Source organism: Bidens hawaiensis, unplaced genomic scaffold (assembly GCF_021521415.1).
Source record: "Bidens hawaiensis isolate Kalapana, Puna unplaced genomic scaffold, B.hawaiensis_p1.1 tig00058124_1, whole genome shotgun sequence".
Classification (NCBI taxonomy): Eukaryota; Viridiplantae; Streptophyta; class Magnoliopsida; order Asterales; family Asteraceae; genus Bidens; species Bidens hawaiensis.
The window spans coordinates 1-27,712 of record NW_027500504.1 but is presented as its reverse complement, the minus strand read 5'-3'; the positions used below and the strand labels follow the sequence as shown (position 1 = coordinate 27,712).

At 36.8% G+C, this 27,712-nt stretch overlaps 1 protein-coding gene across 1 annotated transcript; it reads right to left on the bottom strand.

Moving 5' to 3' along the window:
* Positions 1–19,018: 19,018 nt before the first annotated feature.
* LOC143602204 (beta-glucuronosyltransferase GlcAT14A-like) lies at positions 19,019–23,024 on the bottom strand. The gene is made up of 4 exons (XM_077079400.1): positions 22,431–23,024; positions 21,424–21,499; positions 20,484–20,599; positions 19,019–19,515 (listed from the first exon to the last, which is right to left on the bottom strand). Exons 1-4 carry the CDS (start codon positions 23,017–23,019, stop codon positions 19,019–19,021), a joined length of 1,278 nt encoding a protein of 425 aa, XP_076935515.1. The 5' UTR covers positions 23,020–23,024.
* Between the last annotated feature and the right edge of the window lie 4,688 nt (positions 23,025–27,712).

Here is a 27,712-nt window from a genome sequence, read left to right as displayed (position 1 = left end):
TTTCATCAGACGAAGCCCATTGTGACTCAAAGGCGGAATGGAAACTCGATTTCGGTTCCAAGACCGAAATGGGTCTCTGAACCAAAAACGTCTAAAAGGACAAAGCCAACCGAGTTTTCTATCCGCAAACCAAAGACTAAGTCAAACACTTGTATAGATCACAAAGTATTCAAACTGAAATACAAGTGGTTGCCCAAGTCTCCGGTAGCAAAGTCCTCAACGTCTTCAAACTCGATTTTTAATGATGATGAGGATATGTCATGGCAACCCGTGACACGGTTGAACAAGTCAGGTTTACCCAGAACGACTATGGACTGGGTACCTAAGACTAACTAATCTCACACATCGTGCAGGAACAGCTATGGAGGAATATCATCAGACCATGGTATGTTGATAGTGGTTGTTCCAGGCAAATGACAGGAGACATCTCTCAGTTACATGACATTTAAATTTTCAATGGAGGGTATGTTTCCATTGCGGGAGAAGAGAAGGGAAAGATTACACAGAAGGGTGTAAAAGACTGCTGTTCTCAGGTAACAAGGATGCAACATAAATTGCTGGATTACGGTTTGAAATTTCTTAACACTCCTATTTTCTACAATAATGATGCTGTCATTGCTTCTGTTAAAAACCCGGTTCAACATTCTAAAACAAAGCACATCGATATCAAAATTCTTTTTATTCGTGACTGTTACAACCAGAAGTTAATTCATCTTGAACAGGTCCACACTGATAATAATATGGCGGACCTATTTACAAAACCGGTCGGAACAGCCAGGTTCAATGTGCTTGTGGGATTCTTTAAGATGCTTCGTTTTGATGATTGAGTCTTATGTGAGGTAAATTTGTACATAAAAGTTTTTCGGTTTTCGCTAAAATTTCTGTATAAATTTAGGGGGAGAAAAAGAAAAATACAAAAAGAGTGTGTGTGTGTGTTAAAAAAAAATAATAAAAAATGTTTTGTTCCTTTGCTTAAAATCATGCCGGTTACTCAAGTTCAACGGACATATTTCATATGTTTGGTCCTGCCATCAATTCTTGACTCACGGGATAGCCATTAACCTTAGGGCTGAAAGTGACCGAGGCAACTAAACATACATAAAAAAAAAATTTGTTTAACTATCGTTTTAAGTTCTCTCACTGAAAATTATGTCGGCCGCCTAAAGTTAGAGGGACACATTTTATGTGTTTGGTCCTATTGTCTACCTGTAGACCCATAGGATAGCATTCACCTGAAAACTGATGGTAACTGGGGTGATTGGATTTAAAATTGTCTTCGGGATTATCATCTGGGAAGTGATATTATTATTCAGCAAAAAGTTTTTTAGAAGCTCAAAATATTTTGAAATGAAAATTGATCCAACCTTTGAGAAATGATAGATAAATTGATTTTGTGTGCCTAACATGTGAAGTTATTAGGCTAAAAAGGCTTTTGAACAGTCATTGATGTGTATGGTAGCTTTCCATGATAATTAAAAGTTTGAAGTGATATAAACTAAATCTGCTAAATTTATTGTGGAGAGTCATTTTGAAGATGCTTTGCATGTCCCTAGATGCATCTCTTCGAATGATATGCATAAAAGTAATTACCCAGTCATAAACGAGCCCGTTAGTGTATTGATCACCAAAAATATTATATTTAAAAAAAATTTATGAAAATTATTGTCATTCAAATTTGTTTTCCAAAAGTTTAAAGGGGTCCCAGGGAACTACAGGGGTGGGGCATACAAATAAGTCCTAAACACCCTGAATGTAAGGCTTATAAGTCCGTATGGCATGTAAGTCCAACGTTCAACCTTAAAGCTTAAATTATTTTTGTATAGAGAAAATTCTTTTGATCAAGCATTAGGGGGTTGGAGTCAAATTGGGGTGATCTGGGGAAAGCCAAATACGCCTTGAGAATAGATAAGGGGCATCATGGGTCCATAAGTGATGTCCATCTAAGCTTTGTGCCTAATTGAATCTAATCATATCACTGGAGCAATGAAAATCATGATAATTACCTGCTATCAACCTTTTCACTATGTCACAATAATGCTGAAAATGAATCATTGTGAAAGTATCATGATCAACATGATTTCATGTTCGGATCTTTTCATAAAAAGGTGTCGTTTGTTAAAACAGCTGAAATTTGATCCCAAAATATGTTAAATTTACTTAAGGCCTGATGGTTAAATCTTTTTGTTTTAGTTTAGTTTTTTTATTATTTTATTTTTAATTTTTAGTTTTACCTCATGTTTACTCGTGTTGAAAAAAATGTCTTAAGAAATCGTTTTCACATGAATCGGGATCGTTTTTTTGATTTAACGGTTGCAAAATGTCGTGGGCCATTCAGTTGGGCCAAATGTGTCCATAATCTTTGTGTTCTCGGCCCAGTCATCTTTGGCCCAAGTTGTTTGTGATAATGGTGTTCTCGGCTCTTTCTAGTTCTCGGCCAGATCAATTTGGCCAAGAAAACTCAGTCTTGTGAGTTCTCTACTTTCAGTAAATGGTTCTCGGCCATATGTTCTCGGTAAATAAATGCTCTCGGCCAAGTTTGAAGTGACCAGGTAGTTTAAAAGGCACTCATTACTACTTACTGATCATTCTTGAAACTCACAACTTATGTTATCCTCTAAAATCTTCTCTCATTATAACCATCAAATCTTTCACCTACTCGCCGCCACACATCTATTCTTGTCTCCTTGAACTTTCAAGTAGATTTCTTTAAAAGGTAAAGAACCCCATTATGGTTGACAAGTTTTCGGTTGTTATTGGATTTTATTGATTCATCAATCAGAAGGTTTGTTTGTTCTCTGTTGAAGTTACGTTACTGATTATCGGTTTAGTCATTGATTGTTGTTACAGGTTTGGTCATAAATGGTGATTGGTGGTATATTGAAGATGATGAATAATGCTCTGAGGTTCTCGGCATGGACTGACCAGATTCTTCTGATCAATCAGAGAGATCTTCGTTTTGAAGAGGTTTTGAAGCATTCTCGGTCAAACCTTGACCGAGGACTTGTTGTTCTACCAAAGATACATCGTGTTTGACTTTTCTGAGTCAATCAAGCCTAATACTTGCTGCTGTTCATGATAACAAAGGTCATGTTCACCTACTTCATATGGATAGTAGCATGACCTGTGCTGGATTTCTAGCTAGGTTTTAATAAAGGCCCTAAATAAGACACTCAACTTCCAAATGTCTATTTAGGAGCCACAGTATATACGCCGAAAGGTCTAAATGAAGGTATAGAAGCACGAAGCACTTGTGATCAAGCAATAAACCAAGGGGGAGAATGTTGGGCAATGACTTGTGGTTTATGCTTGTATTTTGGGCATAGTTTGGGCTGTATTATGTAAACTGAGATCTGTTGATCTCGGTGGGCTTTGTATGTTTTGGGCCTAAGTTGGTATAACTATATATACGATGTATGAGTTTAGGTCAAGGTGGTTCATCCATTATTATTCAATCGTGTAAGTTAAGGGCTTAAGCACCCGACGTATAATATACGTGTGTTTTGAAGCTTCTTCATTGTGTTTGGTGTGGTGTTAATCGTTTCTCACAGAATCAACGTAGTGGTTAGTTTCCGCCTAACCATTAAGTATATTGATAGCACATTGAATGATCCGTCACGGAACTTACAACGAAAGTGATTCATGATTAAGAGATTGGTCCATGTTTTAATATTTGCATCTAGAGCTGCAAACAAATTCTAGGCTTGTTTAATTGTTTGATTTTAGTTAGACTATAAAGTATATAACAAAGATAAATCTATGTTTGGGTTTAGTTAGACTAATGATGTTCGACAGTTTCTTCCTTAGACTATGCACTATGGGGCGCGGATGGGGGGGGGACGGGGCGCGGAAGAGGGGGAACACCGCCGGGGGGCGCCTTCAAGGCGGGCGCGGAAGGGGGATCGGTAGTCTGGATGCCGGGCACGGAAGGGAGGGTGGTGGGCCCTCTCTTTCTTCATCTCTCACATACACACACACACAATATATATATATATATATATATATATATATATATATATATATATATATATATATATATGCATATATATATATGTTGGGGCGCCCAAGGGGCATTAACCATAGCGGGGCGGGCTTCGATGCCTCGTTTTCTATGAGGTGATAACGTGGCGTTGACGTGGCACCGTGGAGGGGTTTCGATGCCCCTCACCATAGCATACAGCCTTAGTTCTCAAATTGGTTATGTACGACCACAACATTGTACAGGTGTTAAATGAAAGATGTACAATTTTGACTATTCAAGGAGTGCTTTATGCAACATCTTATCCAATTTGATTCCATTGCATATTTTTTTTTAAATATACATATATAAAGGAATGAATGAATTAAAATCTATTTTGTTAAAGTGATTTTAGTTCCAAATCCTCGTATTGTTACTAAATCATTTGGTTGAAGGTTTTTTTACATATTGATATTTGATTGGTTGTTGCTATGATATGTGTTTGTGTTAGGGTCCAATGATGGATTTAGTAATCCTTTTCAGGTGGTGCAGGTGCGGGTTAGTTCGGTGATTCGAGAAAAAGTTCATTACATAATAAAAATGTGATAAAATAATTAAAAAGACACCGTCATTAGAAATTTAAAAATACATAACTTAACAATTAATGTTTTACCACCGACTTAATTTGCTAATTATAAACAAAAAAAAATTAACAAATAACTTAACAATTAACAAATGAATATAAGCAACTAATAATATCAAGCACGCTTAATAAGAACAATTAACAAATAAATCTAAACTCATTGTCACGGTCGAAGGATTCGAGGAAGATTAGCAAGGCTGGAGGAACGCAGACGGAGAAAGGCGCGAGCAGCAGAAGCCAACGATGGTCTGTGGTTGCTGGTACTATGTAGTCGTGGTAGAGAGGGGACCAGGTGGAGAGAGGCGTTTAACTTTGTATAATTGTGACAATTTTGTTTTATAAAACCCTAAACCTAAAAGGTTGCATTAAAAAAGTATAGGTAGACGGGAATCAAACATGTGACCTTTAGTTAACAAAATTGGTATCTTATCCACTAGACCAGCAACTTGTATTGTAACTGGGATGGTTCCCTCCTAATTTATAAGGTGGTTCACTCTATTATTTTTTATAAACAATACACTATTATTTCGAAACTCGAGTGGTTCCAGTGAACCACCTATTTCTTAAGTAGATCTGTCGCTGTTAGGGTTTACTAGTTGTTTAGGGTTTACTAGTTGTTTATACTATTCATATCAACTATGTATTGCATACGATAGCTAGTCAATTGGTGAAGGTTTACTTGCACCAGTTCCGATTGATGGATGATTACTGATGTTTTTGAGTCGAGATGTATGTAAACAAACGTAATCTCTATCAACTCGGTTTTTAGGAATTCAATCTGATAGTTTAATATTACCTAGCTTCTTGCATTACTTGAAACCCAGGTGTGATCATTTCTTTAATCATTTTTACATCCTAAATTATATTCGTGCAAATTGCTATATATTACATTTAATCATGAAACTTACTCCTTGCAATTTCATCTACTAATTGAATTTGGTCTATAGTCAAGAACGAAGCTCCATAATCATTTGAATTTAGACCACCAACCACAAAATCTTTGTGGTTTAACACTCATCTTAACCTACCTAGTGTAAAGTGATTATGGCACACATTATTTTTATATTTGGCCAATCCCTTTGACGCCAATCAAATTTTGGCGCCGTTGCAGTGAAATTGTGTGATTAGTGTTTTTAATTTAGTTGATTTATCGTAAATTTTGTTTAGATTTGTGATTTTCTCTTGTTTTTCTTGTGTGTTCCCATTTATGATTATGTGTTTACGTTTGCAGGTGACACTTAGTGCATGCGTACTTGTCTATGCGGAAGGATTTCACCTTTGACATTCGAGCCGAGATCTAATAACCCTTACAACCTATATCACCCAAATCAACTGCCATGGAAGATCAAAACAGTCAATCAAGTTGTAACAACAACCACCCCATAAACCAACGCAATTTGATTTAAAACCACCAACGAAATTCAAACCATAACTGTCGCCCTACACCACCTGTGTCATACCCCCGTTGAGCGATTTGCGGAAGCGTAAAACGGAAATGTAACAGACACCTCTGGTATCAACCACATTGTTTATGAAGAACAATACAAACTAGTTTAAAATATTTTACATTGATTTAACTTTGTTTACAACTAAGTGATACAAACAAAATCCAGCCCGTTAAGTGACTTTACTTCTTACTAGCACACTTGCATCAATTCACCCAGCATTGATCGCAAGTCAAACACGTAGCAAATTGACTTTCTAGTCCAAGTCTGGTATTCCTGAAAAATATGTTAAAATGGGTCAACTACAAATAGTTGGTGAGTTTCACTAGTTTCAAGTAATCAGTTGTGCGTACAACAATCACAGTTGTAAAAACGCAAGTATGTATGTAGGTTCACAAGTACATTTGTTTGTATGTTTATGATGTAATTATGCTAAGCTACAATGAAGCCTTGACTGTTCATGCTGCGTGCCTCCATATCCCACGCTCAATCAACCACCGTGTGACATTTGAGCCAAAACAAGGTATACCTCAGTACGTATTTACCGATTAAGCAAATAAACGCTTTTTGCATAACAAACGAACGATTAACCGAACGGGTCGGGTTATGACCCAGATATCTCGGGGGGGCATCTATGAGTGATATACGTTTAATACAAGCTAAAACATTAGAAATATGGCCTTATTTTGATAGCAAACAAGTTAAACGAAAATATGCTCGTTTAACTACCCGCTATAGATTTAAACGCAAAAGATAGTTACAAACCAAGCATTGTATCATCCGTTAAGCCGAAAAAGACTTACCAAACACTTATTTGAAATGTTTTAAGCGATCCGTGAAAATATTTTTGATTTTTACAAACATATAGTATGTTTTTATAATTTTACACAAAACTAGCCAAAAAACACTCGTTTTCGCGCTGTTTAACGCACCCGATAAGTTTTTCGCGCCAAAAACCAAACCCGAAGTAAATTTGGACCGGGATTTTCGTATTTGGGCTTGAGAAACCAGATTATTGGGCCAAAACAGCCCAAAGGAGGCTCATAAGGAATCCCAGGCGCAGCCCACCCCCCACCCCCATTCTTTTATAAAATTTATTTTGGAAGCTTGTTCATTCATTTTAGTTGATAAAAATTGAGTTCCAAGCAGCTCTAAACCTGAGTTTCTAGAAAACCTTCAAACCCTAAGCTAAGGAGCTTAAATAAGTAGCTTTTATGCTTGTTTAAACTTGTTTAATACCATAAAAACATGTCTTGGTTACTAAAAATCATTCCTAACCGTGTAAAAATCCTAAAAATGGTCCATAAACATGTTTTGATTATACACATGGTAAGGAACCTGTTTTGATAGTTTTTTTGGCCATAAACACGGATTAAAGGGTTGAAATGACGTTTTTACGGTTCAAAAATTCGTTTTTGTGCACTAGCCGAAACCCTAAGTTAAGGGCTGTTATGTTGATGAAATATTGCATGGTTTGTGATATAGGACTTGTAACTAGCTTTCTTAGAAGCACAAGAACCTGAAAACTTGATTAAAAAGTCGGAAACGAGCCAAACCCGCTAAGGTAATGCCGAAACACTCGCTTACGGGCTATTTAGGTTAAGGTTGTGATGTGCATATTTTTAGGACTTGAAATTTTTCAGGGACATCAGAGACCATGTCAATGAGTCCCTGTTCAAATTTGGTAATATTTCGACCATCTGAGAATATTTGGCGAATTTATTACCGAATTGGGACGTTTATTTGGGAAAAATAGCTACAATACTTCAAAAATTATGAAATTTTTCTGGGAACTCATATTTGATGTATTTTCATCACATATGAATTTTGGGATCATTTGGAGAAGTTTAAAAGTGTTTTGTTTATTTGCGTTCGTGTGAATTTTTACAGCCGAATTTGGTCCGAAAAGAGTATTGCATGAGCTTTTTACATTTTGGAATTGATACAGGTTATTTTGGGACATGATTTGAGTATTCAGGAATTTTTGTGGAATTTTTGGAAATTGTTTGGGGTAAACGGACGATTTTCAGTCGAAATATAGCTGATAAAATGAATTTTTATAAATTAATAAATCAGTAAATAAATTCCAGAAATATTTTTATAAAAATCTAAATATTTTAATTGATAAGTGGTTAAATTTTCATAATTTAATGATTAACGGTTAATTAATTATGCTAATCTGAATATTAAACAAATTCAGTTTTTATAACAACCGGCAAGTTCGCGACTAGTGAACCTGCGGGAAAATCAAAACACCAAGAGTGATCAAAAATCATATGTTTGGACTAATTAAGTGAAAATGAACTTTTCTATGAGAAACCTGGACAATCCGGGTGGATTGTGCGCGTTTCTTCTCAAATCAAACTGAATAAACGGAAACGGGCCCCGTGGCTAATCCGGGACCCCAGTATGTAATCTTTCTTTATAACTTAATCATCTTATTAACCAATACATTTACCCAAGCTTATTTTCCCATAACTGCTTTCTGAACGCGTAAACGAGCAACTTGGCCCAGCTGGGAAAACGGGAGTCTGAGCCAAGTTCGGTTTTAAGTATTAGACATTGAACAACATCACAACCTAAGCCTATTGCCACTTTCTGGGCATTCCAGCTACACCCAGATTAGTTATACAGCCCAGTTTAGTATTGAGATTATAATAATATTAAAATATTAATATTATTATAATATTGATTATAGGAACTACTGAACAAACCACGAGTTGATACAGTACTGAATATCTACTAAACCGTGAGTTTCATGACCCCACTTTTAAACTGTTTTATGAACTTTTGGGATGAAAAGCATGTTTGATTACATATACATACCTGAAACATGTACTGATGTGAATTATCTAAGTGCTAACACACGAAAGTCCCCACGATCACAGTGATTAACTTCGAGCCGGTGGCTTGTGAATAGTACTATTGGTTTGACAAACCCAAACGGAATCGGCCTGGTTGCCGTGTCACATAGCGCCGTTTGCACATGACCATATTTATACAAACAGGCTATGTAGTGTTAGACATAGCTACCGGGGCATGTTGTGGGCGGAAGGGGAGCCACAGTGGTTGATTGAGCGTGGGAAATGAATGCACGCAGCACATACAGTCAAGGCTTCACTGTAGCTTAGCATAATTACATCATTTACATACATACATACTTATTTCATGATTACAAGTGTTAACTTGTGAATACTCATTACTGTTTTCTTGAAACTCGTGAAACTCACCAACTCTAGTAGTTGACCCGTTTTAAACTGCTTTTCAGGTGTACCTAAATCGGAGTAATTTGGTGATCTGTTACTTGCCTGAAGTGTGTGGTTGATGCTATGTGAATAGAGGCAAGGGTGTTAATAGTAAGAACATATAGTTAATGAACTAGTTTTGTTTGTATCGCCTAGACTGTAAAACAATAATAGAACAATGAGTTGTAATATATTGTAAATTAGTTTGTAATGTTTCTTTATAAACAATGTGTTGATACCAGAGGTGTCTGTTACATTCCCGTTTTACGCTTCCGCATTGTGCTAGTCGGGGTGTGACACACTGTGCCCCTTTTCCGTCCATAACATGCCCCGAGTAGCTATGTCTAACACTACATAGCGTGTTTGTATAATTATGGTCATATGCAAACGGGATAAAGTCTCAACAACACATGCCTGCTCCGTTTGGGTTTGTCAAACCAATAGTACTATTCACAAGCCACCGGCTCGAAGTTAATCACTGTATTCGTGGGGACTTTCGTGTGTTAACACTTAGATAATTCCCATCATCAAACAATTCAGAGTATACAGATATATATCAACATGTTTTTCACCCCGAAAGTTCGCAAAAACAGTTTAAAAGTGGGGTCATGAAACTCACAGTTTTATCGGGATTCAGTACAGTGTCGTCTCGTAGTTTGTTTGACTCGTAATTACTGGTCCCTATAATCAATATTATAATAATATTAATATTTTAATTTATTATAATCTCAATACTAGACCGGGCTGTATATCTAATCTAGGCATAGCTGTTACGCCCTGAAAGTGGCAATAGGCTTAGGTTGTGATGTTGTTCAATGTCTAATACTTAAAATCGAACTTGGCTCACTTTCCCCGTTTTCCAAACTAGGCCAAGTTGTTCGTTTATGCGTTCAGAAAACAGTTATGGGAATATAAGTTTGGGTAACTGTGTTGGTCAATAAAATGATTAAATTATAAAGAAATATCACACATTGGAGTTCTGGATTCGCTACGGGGCTCGTTTCCGTTTATTTAGTTTGACTTGAGAAGAAAAGCGCACAATCTATCCAAATTGTCCGGGTTTCTCATAAAAATTTTGTTTTTATTTAGTTAATCCAAAAATATGATTTTTGACCACTCTTGGTGTTCTGATATTCCAACAGATTCGTTAATCACGAACTTGTCAGTTTTTATCTGAATTTAATTTGTTTAATCTTTGAATTAGTACAATTAATTATCAGTTAATCTTTAAATTATGAAAATTTAGCCAACCATCAATTAAAATATGTAGATTTTTATAAAAATATTTCTGGAGTTATTTACTGATTTATTAATTTATAAAAAATCATTTTATCTGCTATATTTATTCCAAAAATCATCCGTTTATACCAAATGATTTCTGAAAAATCCACCAAATTTTCTGAGTGATCAAAATATATTCCAAAACAACCTGGAAAAATTCCAAACTCTAAAAATCTTGCCAAATATCATTTCCGAGCCACAAACGATTATGAAAAATCAATTAAATGCAAATGCACAAAACATACTTAAAGTTTTCCAAATGATCCAAATTTCATATGTGATCATAATATACCAAATCTGAGTTTCCCACAAAATTTCATAATTTTTCAAGTATTTTAACTATTTTTCCCAAATAAACGCCCCAATTCGGTAACAAATTCGTCAAATATTCTCGGATGGTAAAAAAAATACCTGCGGAGAGCCGGCAGAAAAGTCAGCGCCAGCCCCACGAGAAGAAGGCTGCGCCACGAAATCTCGTGGCGCTACAGGGCTTGCGCGGCCACCATCAGGGCCTTCAGAATTGACCTCCTCATCATCCTCTGTAACAGGTCTCTTCTCCTGCGACTTGGAAAAATCAAAAACAGTCTCACGAGGGCTGCGCGCAGGAGGAGGTGAGGGAGGTCTTAACGCCATTAGATCAGCGCGTAAAATAGTCTCCTGCTCCTTAGTAATCCCAATGAGAGGAGATTCAGTGCTTGTTGGAGCAGGATCAGAACTAACGGCGCCGGCGCCAGCAGTGCCACCAGCAGCTTGTGTGCCAGCTATAATTCCTATGAAAAAACCAACAAGGAGAAATGATTCATGACTTGATCTAAAGGAAAAAAATCAGAAAATCAAAGCGCAATAAATACATTGGCGCACCGCCGTCCGCGAATTGAGCATCGCCATGAAGTCCATTTTCCCCTTTTTCGAGGGTAAAACAGGGGACTTCAAAGCAACCTTCGGCGCAGGCTCGGTACCTTGCTGCGCCTGAGGTTGAGCCACCAAAGTCGCCGGCTCTACAAACATTTGAGTGAACAAAGATTCACTAATAACTCTATCGGAATCACGCTCATAAAACCACAAAATATAAACAAAGTATACATGTTGGAGAAGATGAAACAGCAGGCGCAACGCCGCTTTCCTTGTCCGCCGCGCGAAGAGATGAGGTGGCAGCACCATACCTCGTGTGGACGGGAGGATTGCCCACACCTCGAGACAAAGAAGACGAGGAAAACTTGGAGGTAAATCCCTTGGTTTTCTTAAGTCCCTTCGCTTGGGTAGGAGGAAGATTCTGGGCAACAGGGGCATCATTTTTCTTCTGTTTTTTACTGGCCCCTGCGCCAGTTTTGCCTTTAGCTTTGCGCTTGAGTTGTGGCGCCTCAGCTGCTTCCTCCTCCACCTTCTCTTCCGCAAGCTCCAACTCATAGTTCTCGAGCGCATCTACAATACGTGCAACAAAAATGTTAACCAAATTTGGTATTCTAAAGGGATAAGCATAAGTACAAAGGCTTACCAGGCACATCGCTGTCAAAGCAAAATTCTAAATCGACAGGGATGAACATATCATCGAAGCGATCGGGGAAAGCAACTTCCCCAGCGCTCAGTGCGACAGAGCGGCCCTCCATATGCTCTTCATAGGCGGCGTGGACGTATTCCTTGCTTACTGCATAAAACAAGACAAATGATATCAGCAAAACGAATTATATTCGCGCAGAAATAATGCAATGAGCTAATAACTCACCTAAGCCATCAACATGGAAGACAGGCTCAGTCGCGCTGTCGGTCCACCTCTTGCTCATACCAACCCCCACCAGCGCCTCCTCGCAAATATTCTTGACGGGGGATGGTTCAGCAGATAACTTGTTAACCCATGCGCCCGTTGGGTTCTTAAGAACATTCTCATCCGCGGGCGCAGAAGTGATCGAGCGCATGGTCATGCGGATGGGAATCACACCAGCCTTAATATAAAAAAAATTTTCAGCCCAGTCATGAAGGCTTTTGAAGGAAACAGTGCAGCACTTAACCTTCTGACTGCGCGGTATGAATGAGAACCAAGAATCTTGGATTTTTGGCTTGTAAAAATATTGAAAGCGCCGAGGGGTGGGCTCCTCGCGCTGAGCTTTGCACATGAACTCAAAATGAGTCATGCGCACTAGTCCACAAGGATGGACTTGGGATATGTGAATCCCATAAAACTGAAGGAGCGCACCCATAAACCTTGTCATCGGAAGACGAAGGTTACAGTGAGTGAAAAAGTGAGAGTATAAAGAGATATAGCCGGTGGGCGGATCTGCCGCCGTTTGCCCGGTCGCCGGGAGCAGACAGCTGTACTCAGGGAGAAAACCCTGAGAGGCGACGAGATTATCGAAGTCAGACTGTTTCAATTTGCAGGGAATCTCATCCCATCTCTTCACCGTTTTGTTCTTCCCCACCTCCTCCGACGAGGCCTCGGCAGCCCGTTTACCCTTGCCGGTCTTCTTCAAAGTGGACATAACCAACGACTTTACACGGCGTTTGCTGGGGGAAATTGTGGTGTCTGGGTTATCAGACATACAATTGTGAATCAAACAGTATGGTTACTTTAAGCACGGAAATCTGGAAGCAAAGGATAAAGGCTCTTAATCGGAATGAAAATTGAAGAAGAAAGAGCTCTGAAAATAACAATGAAGATGAAGAAAAAACCACTCAAAAGGCTTGCTTTTATAGGCCCAGGAGAGAGAAAGAAACAGGTAATGATCAGAGTTACGCTCACGCGCCCCTACTCGCAGGTGCAGGCCAACATGAGCGCGACACGTGTTCCTGACACTGTATGAGGAGACATGAAAGGCCACTGTAGCACCTCGAGCACACGAAAAGTCTGACACATAACGTCTCCATCTCTGACGCATGTCAGCACCAACCAACCACGTACATGGACGATTCATTTCAACCAAAAGGATAGAATTTCGCGCAACGCACTTGTGAGAAATGAAAAAGAAAAGATAAACCCTTTTAAAAAAGCAAACCATTAAGTCTAATATCTATCTTACCTCGCTCGCGCGAGACAAGACACACATTAGACTAGGGGGGCTTGAAGAGGTATGCACCCGCCTTAACATCGAGCGGGGCGGGTCAACCCACAAGATATAGACAAGAGGCTTGAAATCAGGATGTCATGAAGACGCAAAGCCAAAACCTATGCGCGTGGCACATATCACATATGCTCACGCATATCACATATGCTCACGCATCACATATGCTCACGCATATCATATATGCTCACGCATCACATATGCTCACGCATATCGCATATGCTCACGCATCACATATGCTCACGCATATCACATCTGCGCGTGGCGCATCTGCGCGTGGCGCATATCACATATGCTCACGCATATTACATATGCTTGCGCATATCACATGCTCACGCATATCACATCTGCGCATGAAACATCTGCGCGTGAGAATAAAGAGAAGACCTCGCGCATCCCCAGGATAGGCGCATATCACACATGCACACAATCAACCACGTCCTTATCCAAATCAGGATAAGGACAACCATGATTGTGCTCATCAGACAACCTTCCAGAAGGTATCCTTTAAGGAATAAAGAATATGCTAATGTTGACAGCTGCCAATGAAGGGTGGACAACTCAGCAAAGCCCATGTGCTACCACGTGATTGCACATGGGTCAGGTGAAATACCTTGGTCAGAGAATAATCAATGAAAAAGCACCAGGTGTCCTAAGGACACGTGGCGCGAAGCAATAGGAGGAGGCCAAAAAGGCCCTAATTGGGTCTGAGCCCAATCATTGGAAACCCTAATGCTATAAATACCACACCACCTCCACAGTGGGAGGTAAGCAAGAAAATATATTCTAAGTCCTTACTCACTTTCACATTCTTATCATCTTCTCCTACAATATCTTATTCTCACACCGGAGGGTTACCCCAAAGAGGACCCCTATGTCCCTTTCTGAGGGGTAAGTTCACGGTGCTGCTCATTTTGTAGGTGGAAGAACTCATATTCCGGAAAACCATCGGTGATACAGCACACTCATACCCGAGGAACGTTGATCGTATATAAATAAGTCGATCCACGCTTCTTCAGAAGGCAAAGTTAAGTATGGTTTAGAGAAAATTTTAAATTATTCTAAGTTGTCAAAAAAAAAAATTTTTTTGTGTCTGTTTTGAATAAAAGTTTTGAGCCTAAACATTATAGAGATGCTATAAATGATGATAGCTGGATTACTGCAATGAATGAAGAAATGTCTGTTTTACATAGGAATAACACATGGGGATTAGTTGATTTACCTAATGGTAGGAAACCCATATGTTGTAAGTGGGTGTATAAAATTAAATATAAATCAACTGGTGAGATAGAGAGATATAAAGCTAGGCTAGTTGCTAAAGGTTTTAACCAAAAGGAAAGGGTAGACTTTAATGAAACTTTTTCTCCCGTGGTTAAAATGAATACTGTAAGGTGTGTTTTATGTTTAGCCGCTCAAAATGATTGGTCTTTATTTCAATTGGATATAAATAATGCTTTCCTTTATGGTGATCTACATGAGGGAGTGTATATGTCTTTGCCGGAAGGTTATTTTTCTAAAAATGAAACCAAGGTTTGCAAATTAAAAAAGTCGTTGTATGGTTTAAAACAAGCACCTAGGATGTGGAATGCTAAGCTGGTTGGTATCTTGTTAAGTATAGGTTTTGTGCAAAGTTGTAATGACTATTCTTTGTTTGTGAAGAATGATAAGGATGCGTTTATTATTTTGTTAGTTTATGTGGATGATATTGTTTTGACTAGTAATAACATAGTTGAAATTGAAAATGTTAAAAAATTGTTGAGATCTAAGTTTCTTATTAAAGATCTTGAATGAAATTAAAATATTTTCTAGGAATTGAAGTTTTAAAAACTAAAGAGGGAAATTGTCTCTCTAAGAGAAAATACTGTTTAGAGTTGTTAAAAGATTTTGGACTAACTGGTTGTAAACCAGTTAGTGTTCCAATTGAACAACACCATATAATCTCTGCTTTAGATAAAAAGGACAAATCTCTTTTACAAAATATTACTAAATATCAAAAATTGATAGGAAAGTTGATTTACTTGTCTCACACATGTCTAGATATTTGTTATTCAGTTTAATTTGTTAGTCAATTTATGCATGGTCCAACCAATGTTCACTTGGAACTTACGCTGAAATTACTAACATATTTAAAGAAATCTCCGGAAACTGGGGTGTTGATATGGAAATCTGACAATCTGAATCTTGTGGCCTATTCAGATTCTGATTGGGCAAGTGTTTGACCAGTCGAAGGTCTGTTACTGGTTATTGCATTATGATGGGTTCCTCTTTGGTTGCTTGGAAAAGTAAGAAGCAACCTGTGGTTTCAAGGTCTTCAGCTGAGGCTGAATATCGGGCCATGTGTGATGCTTCTTGTGAAATGACCTGATTGGTGAAGTTGCCAAAAGAATTAAACTTTGACGTGGCAATGCCTGTTCAGTTGTACTGTGATAATAACGCTGCAATATCTATTGCTGCAAATCCCGTATTTCATGACAGAACTAAACATTTCGAAGTTGATTTGTTTTATTTATGAGAAAGAATTGCTGCTGGGTCAGTCAAAGTGACGCAAACCAAGTCTAGTGACCAGTTAGCTGACATTTTCATGAAAGATTTGTTTCCTTCCAAACTTTCATTTATTTGCGAGAAACTGGGTCTATTAGATTGCTTTAAATATTGAATTGAGGGGGGGGGGAGGATGTTAAAAATATAAAATTACCAATTAAATATTTTGTTATTTATTTTTGTTTTACTTGTTTTTGAGGAAAAATGGTGTTGGACTTGTGGAGAATTGCTCGGGCTTAAGGACTAAAGTTTGATTGCAAGTTGGGCCTGAAGATGCTGTTGGATTGGAAGCTGGCCCATAGCCCATGCAGCTGAGTTATATTGGTTTACCAGTAGATAAAGAGATAGAGCGATAGATATTTCCCAGAAGTTTCTCTCACACTAAATCCTCCTAATCTTCTCTGAACGTCGGCTACACATATTAGGGTTTAGATTTTGAATTGTTGGTTTTCTGGCGAGATTGTTGTTATTCAAATCATCATGTTGATGATATGATATCTTTGTAGTCGGTTAATCGAGGTTGTAAAGCTAGATTGATAAAGTTTAAATATGAATCTGTTTGTTGGTTATTGTTCTTGGTTGTGTTTGACTTTCTGAAGACGAAGTACTATCTCAGACACATACAATGCGTGGGGTATTCACAAGATTTCCACATGCGTGAAAGAATGTCTGCATGAAAAGAGCCGTGCGGTAGTGCTAACACCAATTACCGCGGGTCATTAACGCATTTTGGCGGGCCGACAACAATGGATACGTGTTTTGGCATGCCAAGTCCGGCGTCAGTGATCCACGTGCAAGCTACCGCTGGTCAATTCCGGGCCACGTGTAACCTCTAGCGGGTAAAGTCCGGTCTTCATGAGCCACGTGCAAGTTCCCGCGAGTCAATTCCGGCCTCCGCAAGTTATTCACCCTCCGGCGTACCAAAGAGAAAAAACAGGGAAAGTCACAACCTCTCTGTCGTATCCAACACCAGTCACCGCGGGTCACTTATTCACGCCGACAGGCTAACACCAGTCACCACGGGGTACATGCACGCATGCGGGTCAATTACAACCTCTGCGGGTCACATGTGCACTCAAGCGTGTCAACTATGATCACGGCGGGTCACGTGCGCGCGCCGAGGAACCAACACTCTGAGAGCCAACAACTCAGCGTGACTAAAACAAGGATGTGAGCATGCCATCCACCTATTTGTTAAAAGTATCTAACGTTCACGCGCCAGAAAACATTCTCACCAACAAAGCAACTCGCCTGAGATCGGTAGCGAAGCTTTGAATAAGACATTGAGGGTGGACTCAAAATGTATAAGAAATTTCACAAACGAAGGATGCCGTGCTCAAATTTTCGGCCGGAAACAGCTAAATTTACAGTACGTATAAAAAATTTCTGACAAAAACGGGTAAATTTACACTATTACTTAAAAAAACAGGGGCCAGGCCCATAAGGAACCTTCGCCATTGGGTGAGATTCCAGCGGCGATGGTTTTCTACATGCTACGCTCACACCCGGTTTTAACTCTTTTAACCCAGAGAAGATGAACAAGGCGAAGAGGAAAAGCCTTGGAATTGTTTCAAACTAGCATGCAAGCAAGCAAACACAAACTAGCATGCATGCAAGCAAGCAAACATGTTAACATAAATACATGCCAGTCTCACGTGAAAGGCTACAGGGTAAAAGAAGTTTGGAAGAAAAGAGAATTAATTTCCAAAGTTTAAAACCACCCCTTCACCTATTGTCCAAATTTATATGGAGACCAAAACTATTAATCATAGTTTTTTATACACCTTCGCAACAAGATTCAACAAAGGTTGAAGACGTCAAATAAACGAATCAGAAACCGCTTGCCAGAGCCGCAAACACCGACCCCTGCGAGCAGATGGCTTTAGTTCCCAAAAAAGTAAGAGACTTTGAAGAAACACTAATTGACCCCGGGCAGATTACGGATAATCTGGGGGTTAAATAGACTTATTTCACAAGTTTCACAACCTCCAACTTTTGGTTTATATTTATTTTGGCATATATTAAAAAACAAAATAAAATAAAACAAAAGGTTTGAGTATATAGCATTTGCATTAAATAATTACACAACAAAGTTGAGTGCATATATTAATGCAAAACATACAGTATCGGTACTTTACCGAATTACGGGTTTGGGTACCTTACTAATCCAGTACCGTATCGATTACTTCGGCACTGGCACCCATTTTATTAAAAGTTAGTATTCGTACTTTTGGTACCGATACTAGTAAAATACCGATCTCATTCCTACTTACAATAATAACTATACTAAATTGACAAGTCAACAAACTAAATTTTGTATTTGTTTGTTTTGTACATACATGTAAGAAACAAATTGATTGGCACAATAGTATAATGGTAGCCTGGTAGGTGCTTAATTCTCCTCTAGCAAAGGTCTCAGGTACATTTGGTTTACCAGCAACGGGATCTCATGATTATTAAAAAAAAAACAAAAACAAAAAAAAGTTTAAAATATGAAAAAGACTAGTGAGAAGAATGTAAATGCATCCTTCTCTTATCAATCTGTTTGCTTAGCTTATTACATTTTCTTGAATGTGACTGACCAACTTTATATAAATAGCATCCAATCATTCATATATAAACTACAACATTCACAAACATAATCCCAACTTAAAGGCATCCTTAACTACGAACACAAACCATCGTATCGCAACAAAAACGCAATCCCAACGAGTCAAAGTTGGGCATGCGGATTAAATATATATATTTATTTATTTATATACTCCAAACAAAAATGCTGTCACATATGATCATGTCACTAAACCCTCATCTCTACCTCAAAACAATATATATATATATATATATATATATATAACCTATCGACATTGGTTCCCAGTTTGAGCCGACAGAATCAATTTATTTATAAGTTTCTTAAGCCGTTTAGCCCCTGGGCCCGGTTTAACCCGAGTGGGCTTCCCAACCTCGGTACAGGCCGTGTCACCTTTGCACCACCCACCCGGTGTAAAGCTCCCATTGACACGATGCAACAACTCACTATCGATCTTGTCTAGAACCGCGGGGTCATGGGCAAACTTGCGTGCAAATGCAGCCCCACTTTTGATCATTTTTGCTGTGTCACTTACGTTCAGAACATGCGGATGTTGTTTTGGCGGGTTGTCCCATGAAATAAAGTGCATGTCGTGGTTAAGGATGGTTGGAACGAATTCAGGAACGTTGCATATAACGGTTTGGAAGTAGCCTTCGGGTGACGAGATGAAGTTGGTGTAGTACATGAGGAGAGTTCTTGGAAGATTGTCCCAACCCCATATGCAGTACTCGACAAACGGACGCGAGAGAACCATCCATGCAGATCCTGCGAAAAGATATTATTTTTTGTTATTTTTAGCAAGTGTAAATAAAAAAGATTGCAAGTAGAAGATTTAATCGATCTTAGAATAGTGTAAATAATAGTTAGGGGTCAGTTTTGGGCACAAACGCCCAAAAACTGAAAATTCGGTTTTTGAGTTTCTGAAAACTATTTGCTTTTTTGGTGTCGGGTTGGCAAATTGACAGGTCAAATTGATGAACCCGAGCACGACTTGTATATTTACGTGTGTCAAAGACATAAACCCTAATATAAACAAACTTAAATAATGTCACAACCGGCGTAGTCCATTTAACTAAACGGGTTGTAAATAGTTTATAATCAAGTTGTAAGCGAGTTGTGATACGTGAATTAAGCAAGTTGATGGGTTGACTTCATAAAATTACAACTTTTTATTCCAAAGTTAAATGGGTCGGCCAGTTTGATTAACCAGGTTAAAAAGTGGCAACTAAACTCAAACACGGGCCGCTTAACTAAACAGGTTAAACATGTCAACTCGAAAACCATCTGCTTATTAAAACTTGTCAGTTAACATGGAAGATACCTTTTACAATATTTGCATTTCAAGTTTCCACAAATTTGCCTAATATCGCATGTTCTCATGAAACATAACACAAAAAATATTCTTTTTACCAGATAACCAAGTTGTAAACGGCTTGTAATAACTAATAAAGGGTTAAACAGGCTGTAAACGGGTCGGCAGGTTGACTTTATAGTTTATAATACACAGATTATTTTACTAATTTTAAACGGGACACATGTTTAATTAAGTGGTTTAAACAAGTCAATCGAAACACAACCCGTTAAATTAAACGAGTCAACCCAAACACGATATGTTCATTAAACAGGTTAGATACTAGTTAACTTGAAAGTTTGAGCCTTTCAAATAAACTTGTTACCTTTTATGCATATTTAATATAGCAGTTAATAAAGTTTAACGATTGTTCAAAACTTACCGGTAAACAATTTAAAGGCGGATGGCAGAGGTCGGTCGGGTTGCACCCAAAAGATATCAGACTTCTTAGTCTCATATAGTCCCGGGTCAACCATCAAAGGCATTGCTCTTTGATCCCTGCATGTACAAGTAGATTTAAGTTCAAAAAATAATAGAGTTGTATGACGGGTCAAAACAGGCTGCGTCGAATTGTGTTGGCCCGCTAACATTTTTTGCATTCTTTGGTTTTTATTAATAAGTAAGGTGGCTATAAAAGCTATTATTACATATAAAGGTAACATTTTTTTAATAATTTGGATTATTCGAATGTAAAAACTTTAAAAGTAGTTTCAAATAAAATGAACAAAATCTTATTTGATTTCAGGTCTACTCGAATAAACCGAATAAGAAAAATAAAACTCAAAATCATTAAACAATATATTCTTAAACTAATATTTAATTGTATAAAAAAAATAATAGAAAGTTAAAAAACTTAAACAGAGCCCAAAAACCAAAATCATATATATATGTACATATAGGATCAAGATCATTTCAGAACTTCCAAATAATTTAAGACTTTTATGAACTCTTAACAACCAATCATTTTATTTATTTATTTTATATATTTAATAGTTTTCAAGTGTATTGTCATTTATGATACATAATTTTATGATTAAGCATATGTAAATTGGTTATTACACATATGCAAACTTGTAATTACATATATGTAATCACAAAATTTACATAAAATAAATGACAAACCTACCCTTGAATAAAATTAAATATAGAAAATAAATATCTAAAATGATCGTTTGTTAAAATAAATAAATACATATTACATATACACACACATACACACATATATAATGCGAATTCAGGTTATCGAAAATAATGCCCAAATCAACCATTTTCACATAAACGGGTCAAATAGTCAACCCTAGTCTGCAAGCGAGGGATCTTACTCCTTCCAGCCCAAATGACTTGTGTGCTCAACAAAATTCCAGCCTCGATTCAGATTACGAAACGCATAAATAAGATCTGAAAAACATACAAGAAATCAATCACTTACATTCAAGTACTTGACTCTATTTCATTTGTGAATGGTTGACTATATTCCAATATTAACCTTAACTTTTGAATAAAATGAATTAGGAGATTTTGCACTAAAGTTACACTCTAGGCAACTTTCAACATGTTTGACCTAGGGCTGTTCGAAAAGCTCATGGCTCGCTAGCTCGTATCTAAACGAGCTGGCTCAGCTTGTAATCGAGTCAAGCCGAGCCCGAGCTAAGGTTGGCTCAGCTCGTGGCTTGGTCAATATCCGCCTCTTTGGATCGTGTAAATTAAACTCCAAATTTAGCAACAACAACAACATATAATATTGTTATTAATTCACTTGTTTATTAATTTTGTATTGTGTGTATGCTAAAAAATATTTGTTTCTTTTATGTATCAATATTAGCAAAATAATTTAGAAAGAATTGAAAATTTTACGAGCTGGCTCGAGCTTTTAATGAGCTGAGCTCAAGCCCGACTTATCAGGTCCTTAAAATAAACGAGCCGAGTCGGCTCATTTAAGTTTGAGCTTGAGCCCGGGCTTGCATTGGCTCGACTTGGCACGTGAACAACCCTGGTTTGACCCATTTCCTTTAAAGCTGCTCATTTTTTTTTATCTATTGACCCATTAAAAGATCAAGAAAATTAGTTCATTTTTCATGTTCTAATGCTTGAAAATATCAAGAAAATTTAAATAAAATAATAAGTTTGCCATATATGATTACGAACTTTATGTATATTTCAGCATTGACCTTAACTTTCGAATAAAATAATTTAGCAGGTTAAAATCACGCTAGGGGCAACTTTCGGCCCATTTGACCTGTTTCCTTTAAAGCTATCTTTTGATATTATCTATTGACCCATTATGTAAAACACAGAGAACAGAAGTTGATTAATAATGAACATAACTAACCATCTTGAGTCACAAGAGGATAATCAGAAGCACTAAGATTAATAAACCAATCCCAGTCTTTATTCCTTTTCAAAAGAATCGCACACGCATGCAGCGTGTTCGACACCATTGTGGGCCCTCTATACGTCACCATATTGGCTTTCATGATCATATATACATTCCCAACTTCCTGAAACATAGGATCTTTCTCAACCCGTGCTGCAAGCTCCATACGTTCTGCGTGTTCGGATTCAAGATCAAGATGAACCACATAATAATTCCAAGGATGATATAATGCTCTAAGTGTTCTCCAAAGCTTGTCTAAGTCCCCTTTTGATCCGGATATCAAATAAGCGAAACGTGGGGTCGGGGGGTTAGATTGTGAGTATGGGGATTTAACTTTTTCTTCAACAAAATGTGGGATTGTGTGGTTTGAGGAGGTTTTAGGGGTCAAAAGTGGGAAAAATGTATTGATTTGGTACAAAGGAGGAATGAGGCCCATGTTGAAAGATGTTAATAAGAGGAATAATAATATTATTGAGGTTATTGCTAAAGGGAATGCCCATGGTTTGTCTGTGTGGAAACAGTTGCAGTCTTTTAGTTTTATCATGATCTAATGATTTAAATCTAAGTTTTAACTCCCTCTTCACAAACGTTGGTTTTACCGTGAGTTGTAATGTGGTTCGAAAAGGGCTTCGTGTGTCACTGTGGTTTGTGGACGAACGGTTGAAGGCTGTTGAATGGAAACATTCAAGAAAGTTAGTTTGGTTTTCAATGTTTCCGTGCTTAAAAAGTTAAGGAACATAGTTCGTTTTTCGTGTTTTGATGCTTAAAAATAAAGAAATTTAGTTCATTTTTCATGTTACCAGTGCTTAAAAAATAAAGATTCTTTTTCTTCGTGTTTGATGAATAAAATTTAAGAAATTTAGTTCGTTTTGATGTTTTCATGCTTATAAAAGTCAAGAAAATATGTTTCTATCATGTTTCCATGCTTCAAAATTAAGAAAATTAGTTCAACTTTCATGTTCGCAAGCTTAAAAAAATCAAGAAAATAGTTCAACTTGCATGCTTCCAAGCTTAAAAATATCAAGAAATTAGTTCTTTTTCATCTTTCCATGCTTAAAAAATCATTAAAAATGGTTCAATTTACATGTTTCTAAGCTTAAAGAATCAAGAAAAATGGTTCAATAATAATGATGTTTACAACCTTACAAAACAAGAAAACTACATCTTTTTTCATGTCTCCATGCTTAAACCCCCCCCCCCCCCCCCCCAAAAAAAAAAAAATAGTTCAATCTCATGCTTCCATGCTTAAAATATCAAGAAAAATTATTCCTGTCATCATGGTAGTGAGTAATATGATATCAGCAACCATATGGATCAGAGTAAATATAAAATCCCAAAATTTAACCTACAATACTTCTTAACCAGCATAAGAACATCATTATTATCACACAAACACAAACTTTTGTGTTTGCAATCAGATTCACACATTCCTAAATACAAAACAATTAATCAAATCACACCCACATGCCAATATGCAAATAACTAATTAAAAACACCTAAACAATAAAACAATTAGGCCAATGCAAATCACATCATATTTCAACACATTCTGATCAAATCACAACAAATTTACAAAAATTATCACATACCCATTACAAAAAAAAAAAAAAAAAACCCAATAAAATTATACCAATAAAAATAAATAACTACCTTGTTTGAATTTGTTGATTGAGTGCAGAAGCAATTGAAGAAGAAACAGAGTATTTGTGGATTTGATTTGGATTATTATTATTATTTTCTTCTTTGAATCTTCATGGTAGTGTTTTGCCTGGAAGATAAATATAAATTTTGGATTTATATGGGAAATTATAAATTGACACCACATCATAAAATCAACGGCTGGTTTCTAATTTTCTTGCAAGCAAGAAATCAAGGACAAAAATAGTCAGAGCCGGTTTAAAAACAGGAAGGATTACAGTATAATCTAAAACTCTAATAATAGATTAATTAATATACCGCCCATATAAAATAAAATATAGAAGTACTTTAGTTTTCACTTATTCGTATTTTTTTTTTTAAGAACGGCTACTTCTTATGTTTTGGCTGTCGCATTTCAGTGACATTTGTGATGAAACCAGGTATACCTTAGTTATTATGTAATGAGTAAACGATTAACCGTTTATTACGTAACGAACAAATGAATAACCGAACGATGTTGTTTGTGACCGATATATTAAGGGCCATCTATAAATGATATATGTATAACAGTAGCTAACATATCGATATTATAACCCTGGTATATAGAAAACCACTTATACGGAAAGATTTTCGTTTAACGATACGCAGGGCCGGCTCCGAGAATTTAAATACCTCGGCCGAGCTTAAATGAAAAGGCCCATACGTCCAAAAGAGTAACGAATATAATGTTCTTTTTTTTTATTAAATGATAGATTGACGTTATGGATAAAATATAGTTTTAGGCTCAATTTATTTAAGATGTTTAAAATCTGTATTATAGTTTTTTTTTAAATACATATATAGAAGAAATTTGGCACCTGAAAATTGCACGCTTCAGCTGGTTGTCCGTCTCACACTACCCTAGGGTTGGGCCTGCCTTGTATCTTGAAATAATTATAAATTATCTCATTTTAACGCTTGCAAACATATATCAGATTGATTTGAGTTATTTTATAATGCATGTCTTTAATGAAGCATTTTTACATGACAAAAATGTTATTTTAGCTATAAATTTGTAGAAGAATTATACTTTTCTTTAATAAAATAGTAATGTATACATACATACATAAATAAGAAATAATAATATAAGTAATATATAATACATGAAACAACATAAATAATGAAAAATCAAATGTATTCATAATTTTTGAACTTGATAATAGTAAGTTAATTTAGAGCTTAATAGTTAGAAAAATATTTACCTACTATATCAACTTAAAATTTTTTAGAAAAAAATAAAAAGAAAAGCCAAAAACGTACAAACTGAGCTATTAAATAGTATTTAATTAAATTAGAGTTAAATATTAAATAAAAAAAAAAAGAAAAAGTAAAGCTAAAAAGGTACAAAACACTTCCACTTCTTCTTCCCTCTTTCCCCCTTTTTCTGCAACTCCAGACGAGCTACCTTCCTCCTTGTCTTCACCTTTCTACAAGTCCATGGCCGGAGAGAGAAGAAGAAACAAAGAATGAGAGAGTGGTTTCAGGCAGGTTAAATTAGGGGCGGGGGTAAAAGATTGTCGAACAATTTCAACAGAAAATCTAGCGGCCGGAATTTAGTGCCCCCGAAATAATGTGCCCCGGACGGGAGTCCAGCTCGCCCATGCCTAGAGCCGGCCCTGACGATACACTATGATCTTAAACGCAAACGCTAGTAACAAAACAAGCATTATATCATCCGTCAAACCGGAAAAGACTTAGAAAACACTTATTTGAGATGTTTTAAGCAACTTGTGAAAATATTTTGTATTTATACAACCAAATGGTATGTTTTTCTTAATTTGCAAAAAGTTAGCCGAAAAACATTTGTTTTGCGCTGTTTATCACACCCGAACTATTTATCTTGCAAAAAACCAAACCCCGAACTAAATTTGGACTCGGGATTTCACGTACGGGCACACAAAACGAGAAAACTTATCACACCCGAACTATTTATCTTGCCAAAAACCAAACCCCCGAACTAAATTTGGACTCGGGATTTCACGTACGGGCACACAAAACGAGAAAACTAGCCAAAAGAGGAGCCCAAAGGGCCCACCCTTTATGGCGGTGTTGGGCTATATTTTGTGGTTTATGCTTGGTATTGTTAAACTTAGATTGGGCTTAGTTGGGCATTTATGTGTAAACCGAAATCAGATTTCGGTGGGCTTTACTTTGTTTTGGGCCTAGGTTGGTAGTCTATATATAGGATGTATGTTTACATTTTTAGGGTTGCCAGTTGGTTCGTGAGTGGGTCATCAGGTGTGTTGTTCGTCCATTGTATTTTCAACCGTGTAAGTTAAAGGCTTAAGCACCCGACGTATAATATACGTGTGTTTTGAAGCCTCTTCATTGTGTTTGAGGTGTTCTTAATCGTTTCTCACAGAATCAACTTAGTGGTAGTTTCCGCCTAACCGTTAAGGGTATGTTTTGTACGGGGTAATGGAATAGATGAGGGAATGGAATGGATGTGGTAATGGAATGGAGAAAGGAATGAAATGGATCATTACCATTCCATTGTCATGTTTTGTTACTATGTAAGAATGGAATGATTAATCACTTTATCATTATTAATATTTTTATTAGTAATAATAATAAAAAATAAATAAATAATATTAATAATAAATGAATATTCATAATAAGTATTTTTAGGACCTCGTGCTACAACGAGATTATTAAACTGTATATGTGTTGTGAAATGTTAACTCATCTAATTTAAAAATAAAATATATTGATAATGTAGTAATAGTTCTAATATAATAATAGTTATATTATAATATACAAAACGATAATGATAATATAATAACTATAATTAGAAAATAATAATAATAATAATAATATAATTATAACTATATAATAGTAATAATGATGTTGACTTTTTGACTTTTTCATTCCTTGAAGGAATGAAAAAAAACACCCATACCCAAAGGAATGAAAATCCTAAAAATGGAAGGAGTTTCATTCCATTTGGAATGATCCATTCCATTCATGCATGGTAACCAAACATGTTTTTTTCCATTCCTTTGGATGGCTTATTACATTCCACCTTCCATTCCTCCATAACAAACACTACCTAAGTATATTGATATCACATTGAAAGATCCTCTACGGGACTTACAATTGGTATCAGAGCCTATAGACCTATTCTAGGCTCGGTTATAGGTGATATCAAGGATTCTACCGGCGATTCACGGGTGTGTTTTTAGCTGAAGTTTTCTGGATCTTGAAGAACTGTTCTTCGTGTTCTTCGGGTTCTTGAGATTTTTCTGGAAAGGATTTGAGTTATCTTTGAATTAAATTCAAATTCCTTCATTCGTGGGATTTGATTCTATCTTTAAGATTACCAAATCAAGAACCTTCCTTACTCTCGGGATTTGACTAAATTTTCAAGACTTCCATATCAAGATTGTTGATAGTTTTCGGCCAAGATGTGAAGTTTTCGAGAAAGGATTCGGGCTAATCTTGGAGTTTAATTTAAATCCCTTTATTCTCGGGATTTGACCATATCTTCAAAGATCACCATTTCTTGAGCTTTTAATAGCTCTCGGTGACTTTATTGTGTTCTCGGGAAGATCTCTGAGTTT